Source organism: Sinocyclocheilus grahami, unplaced genomic scaffold (genome assembly GCF_001515645.1).
Source record: "Sinocyclocheilus grahami isolate Dianchi unplaced genomic scaffold, SAMN03320097.WGS_v1.1 scaffold428.1, whole genome shotgun sequence".
NCBI lineage: Eukaryota > Metazoa > Chordata > Actinopteri > Cypriniformes > Cyprinidae > Sinocyclocheilus > Sinocyclocheilus grahami.
This window is the reverse complement of record NW_015505607.1, coordinates 546,764-560,980: the sequence shown is the minus strand read 5'-3', so window position 1 is coordinate 560,980 and position 14,217 is coordinate 546,764. Positions and strand designations below refer to the sequence as shown.

At 37.1% G+C, this 14,217-nt stretch overlaps 2 protein-coding genes across 2 annotated transcripts; one reads left to right on the top strand and one right to left on the bottom strand.

Moving 5' to 3' along the window:
* Window positions 1–444: 444 nt before the first annotated feature.
* LOC107551647 (coiled-coil domain-containing protein 90B, mitochondrial-like) lies at window positions 445–12,205 on the top strand. The gene is made up of 5 exons (XM_016233339.1): window positions 445–941; window positions 1,015–1,134; window positions 1,827–1,930; window positions 2,016–2,117; window positions 11,276–12,205. The coding sequence occupies exons 1-5, from the start codon at window positions 845–847 to the stop codon at window positions 11,324–11,326; spliced, it is 474 nt and encodes a 157-aa protein (XP_016088825.1). The 5' UTR covers window positions 445–844; the 3' UTR covers window positions 11,327–12,205.
* Window positions 4,357–13,539, bottom strand: LOC107551645 (pre-mRNA cleavage complex 2 protein Pcf11-like). The gene is made up of 16 exons (XM_016233337.1): window positions 13,153–13,539; window positions 11,126–11,251; window positions 10,712–10,894; window positions 10,460–10,621; window positions 9,221–10,227; window positions 8,961–9,144; window positions 8,627–8,861; window positions 7,085–8,445; window positions 6,912–6,963; window positions 6,651–6,767; window positions 6,424–6,538; window positions 6,113–6,296; window positions 5,813–5,968; window positions 5,626–5,718; window positions 5,500–5,535; window positions 4,357–5,340 (listed from the first exon to the last, which is right to left on the bottom strand). Exons 1-16 carry the CDS (start codon window positions 13,318–13,320, stop codon window positions 5,122–5,124), a joined length of 4,398 nt encoding a protein of 1,465 aa, XP_016088823.1. The 5' UTR covers window positions 13,321–13,539; the 3' UTR covers window positions 4,357–5,121.
* Window positions 13,540–14,217: the final 678 nt, after the last annotated feature.

The window sequence follows — 14,217 nt, the reverse complement described above, 5'->3', positions numbered from 1 at the left end:
TTTATTTCTAAAAGCCGAAATACAATTACAACCTTTGTGAGGTGCAATGTTGCTGACGTACACATGTCCCCCTGCAGGGGGCGCTTAGCGGCTCAGAAAGCCGGAAGACCCTTTGAGCCAAATGTACATATCAGGACGTTATTTTTGTATAATCGGTTATATTTGTGCACTAAAAAGTATAATCTTTGACATGTCAACATTATAAAGTTGGTCGCTAATATACAATAATAAATACGCACCAGAAATCCCTATAAATTGATGTTTAAAAATGCTTAAACAGAGATCACAAATGATTGTGATTAGTCAACACAAAAACGTTGTGAAAAGTAACGCCAGAGTAGCGGTCTGGAGTGGATAATAATTTATTCATAAATTATCGCAATGATAAACTTTAATAGAAATGTGTTCATTTAAAATACACAGTGAACAGTTAAAAGTTGAAAATTATTCTTTAGAACCGTCGCACATCCGGGCCGCTTAGCATTGTGTCAAGCTAACTGCTTTTCTAGTTGCCTATTTTATTTCTACCATCAAAAAGACAAAGAAAAAAAACTTGAAAAACTCCACCTTCTTCACAATCTATCGAAATGTCATCTAAAGTATACCAAAACGGGAAACCACATAGTAAACGAACAGACCTGGAGAGTTTTTAAAGACAGTACTAATCGAGTTGACCCTGAAAGGTGGAATGACCGAGAGAGGGAAGGCATAACACAAGTTACACGAGAATTCGTCTTGGCTGTTGTTGAGCAATTTACAAAAAGTAACTAATAGAAGCTAAATGCGCATAACAATTACTTCCCACATAAATAATCCTATATTTATTTAGGTTAGCCATATAACAATGTCATGCTGGGGAATCTTTATTCGGAGACAATACCAGTTCTCCTCGCTGCTAAAACGGCATCAGCTCAACATCCAACCAATGTGCCATCAGAGAGGTGAGTGCTGTTCGACGACACAGTGCAGTAATTTGCGCATTTCAAGGGTTTACAGAAGTATTTTTCCTTTTAGGATTCCATAAAACGACTGCTGTCAAGACATTTGATGTGAGAAAAGTGGAGTTAACGCCACTGGAACAGAGGAAACTCACGTTTGACTCCCATGCGCTCGTGAAAGAGCTGGAATCCAGCGGTATGTTTACTTGGTCTCAGACTACTAACTACTACAAACTGAGTGATAAACTTGCCGAAGTTTTAAATGTGTGTGGCATATACGTTTCTAATCTGTATGGCAAGCCATTTTAATATTTATTGAATGACTATTTTACTATTTGTTGTATTTTTTAAATTTATTTAAAGGGGTCATATTATGCATTTTTAAAGATCATTATTTTGTGTATTTGGTGTAACAGAATATGATGACATGCTTTAATGTTCAAAAAACACATTCTTTTTCAAATACTGTACATTATTGTAGGTCCTCTGCTGCTTCAACACTAACTGCGGTTACTGAAACCACGCCTTCTTTCTTTGCGTGCACATTTGGGCGCATTATGCAAATATCGCCACATAGTGAGGTAGATATGTGGGGGCGTGTTAGAACGAGCCGTTTTGGCAGAGTCTTAACTTTCATAAAGAATATCTCTTTGGTTTTGAGACTTTAGTCTTTGCAACTTCCGGGATCTTATCTATGCACAATCAGCTTGTAACACTCATCGCATCATATGACCCCTTTAATTTTTGTTATATGTTTAAGAATTAGAAGTATAAATGTAAGCTTAATATAGATATTTGAGATCGAAATTATATTTACAAAATGTATTAATTATATAATGCTCGTTTAAATTAAGCAGATTTTTTTCTTCACCTGCATATGTAATCCAGGCTTTGAGAAGAGGCAGGCAGAAGTGATTGTCACAGCACTGGTGACTCTTACTACAGCCAATATGGACATTGTATACAGAGATATGGTCACTGGAGCCCATCAGGTAAACAGCCAACAAAACTGCTGTCAGCAGAAATGACTGTTAATGAAACCCATTGAATCCAATATGGTTTCTTCATCTGGTATAGGAAATAGCTCTACAACAAATCATGGCTCATTTAGACGCTATCAGGAAAGACATGGTTATCCTGGAGAAGAGTGAATTTGCCAATTTACGCTCCGAAAATGCTGTAAGAATAAAGTTTAAACCTGAATTTCATCCTTTGTGTTTGACTCCATAATCTGAACACACAAAATAATGTAAACAACCTGTTTGTCCACAAAATGTTAATGTTGAGATAGTGAATTGGTGGGTTTTTGTGAAATGTGAGCCAAAATCATCACAATTAAAAGAACCAAAGACTTAAACTACTTCAGTCTGTGTGCATTGAATTTATTTAATACACAAGTTTCACAATTTGAGTTGAATTACTGAAATGAACTTTTCCACGACATTCTAATTTATTGAGATGCACCTGTGTGTGTGTGTATATATATATATATATATGATATGGTGGGCTATGGTGTTCTCTTTCATGCAAGTACATAATTTTAACATTATGCACTTAACATTTCAATAAAGATGTCTTTGTGTTAAAAGATTTTGTGAGCATGTTTGTATGCATGAAGACAAATATTATCTATATATAAAGAATTTGGACAATGCCACTTTTTTCTATTTTATATAGGGGTTATTCAACCTGATCCAGAAGCTGTTTCTGATGTATTGCAGTCATTTCACTTAATATATTGAACCACAGAGCTTAGCATGTGATAAGTATTATATTTTCAACTTATTAGGATAAACATTTTCTCAACGTGTTAAACTATACACTTACAAGGTAGCACAAACATAATTGCTTGAATTATTGTTGTAATCATCAGGTTTTAGCCATGACGTTATGACAACAGAAGTAAGAGATGAACTAAAAATATGGTTGTAACTAATTTTATGGTACACCTGTGAGACACATTTAACCCTTGTGCGGTCTTCGGTCACTTTTGACCGAAGAATTTTACATTTTGAATATTTAAAATCTTATAAAAAAATATATAAAATTTATATCGGAATGGTACGTAACTTGTTGACTTTTATGGCACTTGGTATGTGAACACAAAAAAAATTGAGGACATGATTCGAAAAAGCGAAGTGCTCGTAAAAAAAATAGTCACATTCATGGTCTTCGGTCAAAAATGACTGACCATAGGAAATGAATGGGAATGGCAAAAAAAATGTGAAAATACAGAAAGATTTTGTGAGTACAATCTACAAATCCACCATGATGCAGAAAAAACTGCACCGCAATGAAGGGGTGAAACTGTAAAACATCTAGAGCAGGGTTCCTCAAATCTTACCCTGGAGGTCCAATGCGCTGCAGAGTTTAGCTCCAACCCTGATCAAACTCAGCTAGCTATGATTTTCTAATGATCCTGAAGACACTGATTAGCATGCTCAGGTGTGCTTGATTAGGGTTAGAGCTAAACTCTGCAGGAAAGTGGATCTCGTGGGCCAGATTTGAGGATCCCTGATCTAGAGTGTAAAATCGACACACCCACTCACACCTATGAACTGGTGTGACTGTAACACTGCAACTATGTAAAATAAAATAAATAATTCAACTACATTTTAGTAAAAAAGTGTACAGCAAGGAAGGGGTTACACTCTAAAACATCAATAGTGCAAAACAGACACATCCACTCACACACACATACACACTCAAATGAATTGGTATGGCTATAACCATATAGCCAAAATGAGTCAGAAAACTGAAATAAGAGGTTTAAATCAGATCAGGACCAGAAGGATCAAGCTCTGATAAAGCATTCCGGTTTATTTTTGTAAAATTTTAATGTTTTGTATAAAATGCTTTCCGTATTCAGGTTTGACTGTAGTAATAATAATTCAAAAACTGATGCTTCAAATCAACATTTAAAACAACAAAAAATAGAAACCTTGACAAAAAGTAGTCTTTGAGAATGCCTTAGTATACATTTAAAACCACAACCTAAAAAAGTAAACAATTATGTATAAAAACAACTAGGGAATTCAAGTGTCTCTATAGATTTCTATACAGGCATCTAGTGGTTACACCATGAAATTACATGTTTTTCTTTCTTTGCTCTCACCAGGAGGTGTTAATCTGCCTTCAAAAAATAAGACTTTTTTTTATGAAAAAAAAGGTACTATTTTCAATGTGCAAAATTGATAACTGCATAAACATTACCATAAAATTCTCTCAAAATACAAAATATTGAACAAAAATATATTAGATTGATTTTACTGAAGAAAAAAAAAAAGTTACATTTCAGGTGTCCGGTCACTTTTGACCGCGAAGACCATGAGTGTGACTCCCAAATGAGGAGCGCACAATTAAACATGTTGTAATAATCAGAACCAAATAAATGAACAGAGAAGGTTCCATCAGCACTGAAACTTTATTTAGGATTATGCATGAAACTGACAACTTTAAATCAGTCAAAAAGCGCACAAATCACTTTACACACAAGACACTATTTCTTCCTCAAAATTTTTATTGAATATTCCGAATAAAGCAAAATTGCCATTTGAACCTCTGCAAAAAGAGAGAGAGAAAAAAAAAACAGCGACTTTTTTTCCCATTTTTAACTAAACACATTACTCTGAACCAAATACAGTAGTAAACTGAAATAACTATTTACATGTCGAGGTCAGGGAAATTCTCGTAGTAAATTATGTTCCATCAACTATTAATAATTTACAATCAGCCCCAAACCTGGATTTAGGGAATTATCAATGACTGAAACGGGTTTTCCCTTGTTTTTTGGAGGCAAAACAAAGTCATTCATAAATTAGTATTCAACCATTCTCCAAAAGTCAGAACAAATGTCTCATTGATAACCAAAAAAACCCAAAACCCAAATTCAAACTTCTTTATCAATACTACACAAAGAATACCAAAAATATCTTTATTTATAAATTAAATTATACATATACATTTACCCCAAACGTACATCTTTCACAGTACATTTCATTGGGCATTCACATGGCAAAAAATACCTGAAATGTGCAGGCAAATACAAATACAAAAATGTATTTAAAGTGACTAACTGAGGTCCCTGCCTCAGAGCTCTGCAATATAAAAATATCCTTATTTACAAAAACACAAAAGACCAGCTAAAGTAACCACAAAAAGAAGTGGCTAAGGAGCAGCATAGTTAGAAAATAATTGCACTGGTTTGTGATTCTCCTTCTAACTTAACCTGAACCTCCTCTTTTACCGTTGGTGCATCCATATCCTCCACGTCCTCGGAGGGCTCTTCTTTAATACTGGAGCATGACACCTCATCACCCTGCTCTTGTTTCATGAAAGCTGTTAAAGGGTTTTCTGTAAGCATTTTATTGGGTGAGGGTGTGCAATCCACAAAGGAGGATGTCTATGAAAAAAGGGGAAGTGTTTTAATTGACTAAATAAAAATTAAGATGGAAAGATTTTCCTTTACATAAAAATCTAAATACAGCATGTTTTAGCCACTTGACTTCAATATATAGGTGTGATGCATGTTAACGATGCCATTCTCCAAATCAACACTTACATTTTTGTAGTCTTCGTAGCATGAGGGATGATATGTCTAAAAGAGAAGGGAAAACAATTTAAGTATTTTATCAAACATCAATATTTCTCAAATTTGTTTTTTTATTTTTATTAGTAGATTTCTTACCTTTCCATCGACTCTGATGGCATTCTTCAGGTGCCACTCTTCCTCTTCCTCCTCCCAGTACATCTCAAACTGCTCCTGGCAAATCTCACACAGCTGAGGAGAGCGAGTGAGAGAAAGAAATCTTTAATTTAGCATATCATTTTTCTAATACTATGTATTATCACACAGTCTGTGTACATCGTCTAACCTCATGAACGACGTCTGCAGCAGCCTTTACACTCTGGAACTCTCTCTCTTTGGCTGCTTCCTGAGTTTTCTGTACAACCTCTTCATGAACTTTTTCAAAGAACTGACTCTTTGCCCTCTCCTCAAGATCAGCGATTTCCTCAAATTCAATCCAATCCTAAAAAACAGCACTTGATCATGTTACGATTTTAAAAGCCCTTTGTTCTATTTCCAGGAGATCATTTCAGTTCTTAATGACAAATTTCTGAAAATATACAATTAAATAAGGAAAAGAAATGAAACAGGATTGCCTCCAGCTTACCGTCAGACTGTAGTACCACCGTCGGTGTGTAACTTTCTTACTGATGTCCTTCTCTGAACGATTCTGTCTGTAGTGCCAGTCCAAATGATCTGCATACACATCCGTTTGAGATGCAGTAAAACGCATGCCGCAGGAATAGCACTGGATTCCAGTATATAGTTTGGTGATAATGCTGTCGTGTCTCCTAAATTACACAAATTTCCCAAAACATCTGGTGTCATTAAGTTATTTTTTACTGTCACACAATAATAAAGATATTTCTGTCAGATTCACTTGTGTCTAGACTCCAGAGAGTATGTAGATGTACATACTGTTTCATGTCCTCCAAAACAAAGCCAGTCAAGTCTGGGACATCTTCATCTTCCTCTTGTTCCTCCTCCTCTTCCTCTTCAGGCACAGATAAAGTCTGACCTGCTGAAGTGGAGTCTAAAACAGACAAAAAAAAATCTTTACACAGGTTCATTTGAAATATAAGACTGCAGTTAATGCAATTGAATTGTCCAACGCTAAGAAATGAAATATGATACAGTATGCATACCAGTCGTTGAGTCCGTTTGTGCAGGTTTTATTATTCCAGTGGATATAAGTTTTGATAACAGATCGTTCACATCTATTTGCCTCAATGGCTCGGGCTCAGGCTGCTGAAACTGGGAACCTGAATCAATAATCAATAATTCACTTATTATAATACAGGTCTAAAGTAGATGCCACAATCAAAACAAATGTAGGCTGGTAAGTTAACAGTAGTGTATAATTCTGTTTCAGGCTATGCAAACAAATAAAATAAAGACATTCTTACCAGGCTGGAAAGATATTTGGTTTGGTGGCATGAAGGGTTGAGGTCCCATCATCTATAAATTCACAAGACAAAAACTAACTTTATTTTTCCAAGTTTAACAAAAAGACAACTCAATTGATAACTCTTGATAACTTTAACAAAAGTAAAGGACTCCTTGAGTAAGGAATACTTACAGGCTGAGGAACATTTCCAACACCCGGACCAGGGAATGGAGCAGGTCTAAATGAACCCTGGAAATCCGATGACATAGGGACTGCCACACTGAAGTTAGATGCTTGAGAAACATTTTGCTGCATGGGAAACTGTTGGGCCGGGCCACCATACGTGTTCATGGGTGGAATGTTGAAAGTAGGTGGTGGTACAACAGGGTTTACCACAGGAGCTTGACCTTGAGTTTGATCATACATGGTTGGCTCCTGTGGTCTGAGCTGGTTTGGAATATTTGGACCGCAGTATCTTGGAGGACCTTGTGGGTCATATCTTGGCATGACAGGTGGTGCATCAAATCTTAAGGGTTCAGGCTGCACCGGGTTCTCAAAACGCATCCCACCTGATGGACTATCAAATCTAACTGTACCCTGCTGTTCATCATAATTCATTAGTCTAGTCGGGAACCGTGGTTCCTCGTATCCTGGTGGACCATGTTGCATGTGAGGATTATCGAACCTTGGTGGATTAACAAATCTGTTTTGGTGCATTGGGTGGTCATAACGAACTGGGGTCTGAGGGTCAAATCTCACCACGCTATGAGGCTCTGTGTACCTCATTGGCCTGTGTGATACTGCTGGGTTGTTAAATCTCACAGGTCTTTCATGGGCTATGGGAAATCTTTCAAACCGGTGAGGGGCATCAAAGCGATGTCCAGGATACTTTACAGGTCCACCAGACCCATCAAATCCCCCTGTATTTCCTTCATACCGAGGAGGAGGAGGCGCATAAGGTCTTGGAGGACCATCTAAACTTGGCTCTCTCATGTGGCTAGATGGCCCATCAAAGGGAGCTTGAGAACTCTTATATCTATCAAACCTTTGAGGAATACTTGCTCCATCATGCCGTGGCGTGTTCACCTGTGCCATAGATCCTTCTGAGGAGTGAGTCGGTGTATTCCCAGGAGATTCACCATGGTTTCGTCCACTTCTTCCCTGTTCCAAGAAATGATCATGCCCTGGAAGAACCTCTACACTTATAGGACCATCATCTGGACCTGTGCCAGAGTGCACGCTGTTGGGACTTTCAAAACGTGGGCTGATGTCTCCTGATTGTTGATCCATTTCAACTGGAGATGATGAGCGTTCAAATGGCGGTTCTGTGGATTTTCCACAAGTTCCGTCCAAGTTGACTGGGCTTGGTGAATTTCTGAATGTGGAACCTGTACATGATGGAGGCCTGTCGGTTCTTCTAGGATCTTCATGTTCAGGCTTTACGGCATCACCAGACATTTTATGCACTTCTGAGCTTTCACTGTATTGTTCTGTCATTTCATGTTGAGGCTGATAGAACATTTCATGCAAAGGCGACTGGCCATCATTTTGCACTGTAGAGATAAATGAATATAGGAAAATTATTCAAGTTTAGACTCTTTATTATACACCAACAACAACCTAGGGCGTGTTTAAATATTACCTGCCATGGTGAAATAAATAAAATAAAATTTTAGATACAATTTTAAAAGTGCTACATTTCACATACATATTTACAAACAGGACAAATCTTACCTGGACGCTGAAGCTGTGTTCTTTTCAACTTAGATTTATGCTCAAGATAAGAAAGCTCCGCATCAGACATTCCTTGTTGTTTCTTTTTTGATTGATATACTCCCTCATCACACGAGTCATCCCAAGAGTCAGATCGCTGTCTTTCCTCTTGATACTGAAAAAGTTGGTTTATTTGATGGGCTACATTGAGGAATTCATCACTGGATATTTCACCATCAGCATGTCTTTTGCTAGCCTGAAATGAAAAATGTCTAGTTTAGCAATATTTAAATTAATGATGTATTAGTTAAAGAAAAACTGATTACAAAACTACAAAAATATGAAATTGCCATACCTTCCTTAAAAGATCTCGTTTACTGGCAGAATTAAGTGCTTCTGGTATTTGTATGTTACTGTCAAGACTCAAGCGATGCTGTTTAGGTGTACGAGGTGTGGACAGTCTTTGATTAGTGTTCCAAGTCTTGCGTCTCTGGGTGCCTAGTCGTCCATGTGAGAGATCTGACTCTGACTGTTTGGGACTGTTAAGGCAGTTTATTAATTTGAATAATAGAAAGACAAATGATGTTTAAGAATTGACATTTTAAAGTCACTTACTGTTTACTTTCTTCCCATCCACTCCTCCATCTCTTGCTATCTTTTGTGTCTTTATGCTCTGCAGGAAAAATTCTCTGCTGCAGTCCATCTTTCTGAACAGCAGGTTTATCGTCAAGCGGCCTTTTTGGTCGTCTTGGTTCTGGGGCGCTTTTCTTGGTGCTTCGTTCATCTCTTAGACTTGACTGTGGAAAAGCATCATCATTATGTTGATGTTTACTTATCCTAGCCTTTCCAGACTTGGGGGGTGGAGTAATACTCCTGGTTTTTCTCTTTGGAGATGAACGCCTCTCTTTTCTTTTGGGAGAATGTAACGGTGGTGAACGTGATCTTGACCGAGACCTTTTTCTAACATTTGCTTTGTTCACTTTAATTTCTTGTTTCAGAAATGTCTCAAGTCTTTCATGCTTGTTTAGAGAGCCATTTATTAGCTTGCCCCTGGTGCTGCTGGACTTCTGATGATCCAAGTTTTTGACACCTTCATCCTTCTCCTTCTTCTCTAAACTTCTTTTCTTCTCTCGGACATCATCATCTTTTGAATCTGTCCTGTCATGCATCTGCTTATGTAGCCTTGGGTCCTTCTTATTCAGTTCAGCAGTCTTTGAATGTTCAGACTCCATTCCTCTGGGTCTGACAAGGATACATTTTCCAGATGGTGAGACTGACTTGGATTTAGGCTTTTCCTCAATGGCAGAGTTATCCTTTTTTGGAATCCTCAACTTCTCCAACTTAATCTGTCTTTCAGCTGAGACAGGTCCTCTTTTTTCTGATGTTTTTGGAAAGTTTGGTGTGACCTGACTCTCCTTCTTATGCATTACTTGTTCTTTTGCATTTACAGCTGTTGCACCAGGTCTGTTTAATCTAGGATCTCTGGTTGACATTTTTTCTGATGGTGCTGGAAGCCAAGGTTTGGTTTGTGGTGCAGGAACCGTACGAGTGACTTTTGCGGAGATATCAAAACGTGCAGGAGCACCGACATGGTGGTTTGAAGCAATAGCAGGACTGGCAGCCTTAAAAATGGGGGAAAAAAGGAGCAATTCTCTTTTAAAAGAGGTCGAGCAGTATGGATAATGATGGTCCAGCTGCATTAGACTAACTACAGCTCCTATCCACTGCTATTATTAATATCAATTTTGCTTGACACATCACAAAAATAACAAGTTTTATACTTCTAAAACTGCAAATACTATCATGCAGCCCTTTCTAGTTCATCTTGTTATAAAGCACGACTATTAAACTCACCAACTGAGCTTTTGTTTGTTCAAGTTCAAGCTCTATCTTCTTTTGTTGAAGTTCTAACAACTGCTTTTGCTTTGCAAGCAACTGTTGCCTTATCAATTGTTCTTGTGTCAAGCTCGGAGCTGGAGGTTGTGGTGCAGGAGGCTTCGGAGATGTTTCTTCAGTCTACGCAAAGAGAAAAGCACACATTTCAGATAAACCATAGCAGTACACTTCTTCCCAACTCTTAAAAATTAGAACTCCTAAAATGCTTACCGGTTTCAAAAATTTGGGGTTGACATGTATGCTCGCATTCACATTTGGTGGCAATGGTTTTATAGGCCAGGCAGGATCTATTGAGTTCACACGCACATCTAGTGCATATAGTTTCTTCAAGGGGAAAATTTCATCCCATGTGGAACGCAATTTGAAGAGACTTTTTCTAGTGACCTCATCCACCTTAAGTGAAGCAAAAGAAAGGAGGGGAAGAATATCTGACTTCTCTGTTTATTCTCAAAGAACACTGACAAAACTGCATAGGTTACCATTCGAAAATGTAATATTAAGGTATGAAATAATATATCAAGGCAAAGGAATTAATTAGCACAATACAGTATTTTAAATGAGGACAGAGCACATGATGTTCAATCAGAAGTAACACCATGGACACAATTTCAAAGAATTATGTACCTTCTCAAATACACAAATAAAGGAATTGACTAGGTTCTTAGCAAACACTTCAAGGTATTCCCCTCCAACATTCTTCACTATGGAATCCACTAAGTACAAAACTGGGAGCTTCTCACCAGCAGGTGCCTAAAGTGATAGAAAACTGACAAGTTTAGAGAACAACATGGGAGAAATGCACAACTACATAGAATTAGAGTTTGATTGTTGAGATTATTAAATGGTTGAAGTTGGATCAAAAATACTGGCACAGAAAACAAAAATCAAGCCCTTATGGGGAAGTCCATTGGTTGCAGTTAAAAAAAGAAAAAGAAAAAAAGTTCCTCAAACAGATCCATCAAAAATCAGGGAAAAGTTCCTCAGATGCAGGAATGAAAAATATCCATGTCCCAGGTAAAAAAAAAAAAAAGTTGGAAAAAATATTGAAAAACTTCTTCAATGTTCACTCTTCAAGCTCAGTCCATCAAGCAGAAAATAGTTTTAATGTTGTCAGTGCAATTCAGTTTCAGTAACTGGTATCATTTTTTTAGCAAGAAGCCCAAGTCCTTTCAATTGAAAAATAAATGAAGGATTAAAGCTTTTTTCACTTGTATTTTTGTACTTGACCAGGAATTCAACTCAGGGATCCATTTAAATTCAAGTTTAGATTTGATCTTCAATTTGGGTTAAAAAAAATGAAACACTTGGTCTTTACATTTTACATGAGTCCATAAAATGATTGACAGGTTGTAACCAACAAGCCCCAGTGCAAAGAGAAGCACAGTTTTGCAAAATTCTGCAATTATTTTGTGAAGTATTTGTTACACATTCAGCTTTGGAATGTCATCGGAAAGGACACTGCACCAATGCAAATGTCTTTGTATTAAAGAGCATTTAAATTAGAATGACATCAATATAGCCAACATTACCACAAAAAAAATACACTGGGAAATAAAGACAAAAGGACATTTCACAGTTTATTGTCACAGTTGTATACCATTTATTAACATTGCAGTAAAGAATGGAAAATTACCCAGCAATCTAACACCCCAAACCCTTTATTGGTTCAAGTACACAGGAATTTGAATGGCGCACATTTGTATTAAGAACTTTAAATGCAGGCGTGCTCGTTTTCACGGAGCAGACCAACACGACTAGCCGAACTAATGCAAGATTTCAAATAGGTTGCAAACATAAACAAGGATATGAAAAATTTCCTCGGATTTCCCAAATAATATGCATCCATGTACATAGGCGGCAAACCAAGTGTACCAGCTGGTGATATGACAAACTACAACCATGAGTACGCAAATACTTATTCCTGATTAATTGTTGGTATCAACACGGGTTGTCTTGCACCTTATATTTCTAATCAATCCATGTTTACAAAATTGCTATATATGGAAAGTACAATCAATTACACAACGACGATGACTCGCTGGGCTGATTACATAACACGGAAAATTCTTTCCTTTCCTATCTAGGGTTCTTGTAGATAAATTATGATTCATAAAACCAGATTTATGGATTGTCATGGAACAACATAACGTATAAACTACTGTAACATTGGTTTAAGTTAATAAATCGAATTGGAACTGACATAGTAGTGAGAGAGCATGTGAAGCCACCAGGCTGTTATCATTATCCGATAAGCTTAAGAAGGTAAAACATGGATTATTAACTTCAAGCCAAATGTGCGTCAACATTAAGTCGGACTTCATGAGCAGATGTGACCCAACAAGCAGTTAAACATGCTGCTGCAACTGGCCTAATTTGGTAATGTGGAGTGGTGACTTTTCTAAGCTACAAAAACAGTAAATTCTGACTGATACTTTAAAAAATGTCGTTATATAATAAACTCAATATTGGTTAAAGATAATATAGCATCAAAAAGATTTTTACGTCGATTTTTCTAAGTGGTTAGCGAACTAGGCGTGCTGCCGCCATGTTACAGGCCTCATGTCACGTCGTCATTTAACTAACATTAGCCACACTCGAGCGAAAAGACGATGACTGAAACGAAACAAAAATAAATCTATATTCATAAAAACCTTGGCAATTTGTGCTTCAATTATTGCGACGATATCCTTGGTGAACTGGATGTTTTCTTCGGCTAGAATGGTGAGCATGTTGATGTGCGGTTTGCTGTTGAAAGTCAGATCTTCCAGCGAGGACTGGTACTCGCGGCAGGCGTCCTCCCTCGCGCCTTCGTCCGACATCTTTTAGCCGTTGAGTCGAGGGCTGTCGCCACACAATGTAAGCTTTTATACAAACATTAGTTGCAACACAGTCCTCCTAAACATCTGTACTTCCTCTTGGTTTCCTCTGTACGTCGAATGTCGTGCCGTACCTCGCCGCGTCTTGCTTCTGAATAACGATATTTTCTGTTTGGAAAAAGCGTTGCAAAATGTCCGTCGTACTTCAGCAGACTCGCGCGTCATCTGAAATGCTTTATAGTTGAACGCGCGTCACTGCTTCCCGATTGGCTGCGCTGAAAAGCTCGCGTTTGATTGGCTGATGAAAGGCTTGCGCTCAATGTCATTGGTCAAAACAGAACTATTATATATTCAAGAAGAGCATCAGAAGAATTAAATAATTTAATAAATCAACAATCACAACAACAGTTAATAAATCAAAACAGAGAGTACAATATCGTCATCACTTTGAAAATGAAATACACACTTTAGGATAATTTGCATAGAAGAGAGGTTCAAAACATATAGAGTATTATTTTTTCAATAAGCTATAAGCAGATATATGGAAAGGTTGATCTATCTTGCATTTTAATCGTCTATTTTGAATACATCAACGTTGCTGAAGTATTGGTGAACGTGACGCAGAGCAAAATGAACACAACTTTAGTGGACAAAAGTGTTTTTTTCCTCAACCATTTTATTATACATGTGTAAGCCAGCATTTTGATTATTAAACATGCAGATTCGGTTTAATTATGAATACATAACATACAATTTTGGATATGCATTCTTAATAATAATAATAAAACTAGTCATTTTCCCATAAACATTTATATAATTCAAACACACATTTACAAAATTGTTTATTTACAATTACAATTAATGAACAGAATAAATATTGTAATTAATCTCACTCAATTT

Bases quoted from the DNA above. Each gene is read 5' to 3' on its own strand.
- LOC107551645 (XM_016233337.1), bottom strand. From the start codon at position 13,320: ATGTCGGACGAAGGCGCGAGGGAGGACGCCTGCCGCGAGTACCAGTCC. The intron at 11,252-13,152 runs GTTTTTATGAAT...CTATCACTTTAG, and splicing joins TTGAAGCACAAATTGCCAAG to GCACCTGCTGGTGAGAAGCT. The intron at 10,228-10,459 runs GTGAGTTTAATA...CCCATTTTTAAG, and splicing joins AACAAACAAAAGCTCAGTTG to GCTGCCAGTCCTGCTATTGC.
- LOC107551647 (XM_016233339.1), top strand. From the start codon at position 845: ATGTCATGCTGGGGAATCTTTATTCGGAGACAATACCAGTTCTCCTCG. The intron at 942-1,014 runs GTGAGTGCTGTT...TTTTCCTTTTAG, and splicing joins ACCAATGTGCCATCAGAGAG to GATTCCATAAAACGACTGCT. The intron at 2,118-11,275 runs GTAAGAATAAAG...AAAACTGACAAG, and splicing joins ATTTACGCTCCGAAAATGCT to TTTAGAGAACAACATGGGAG.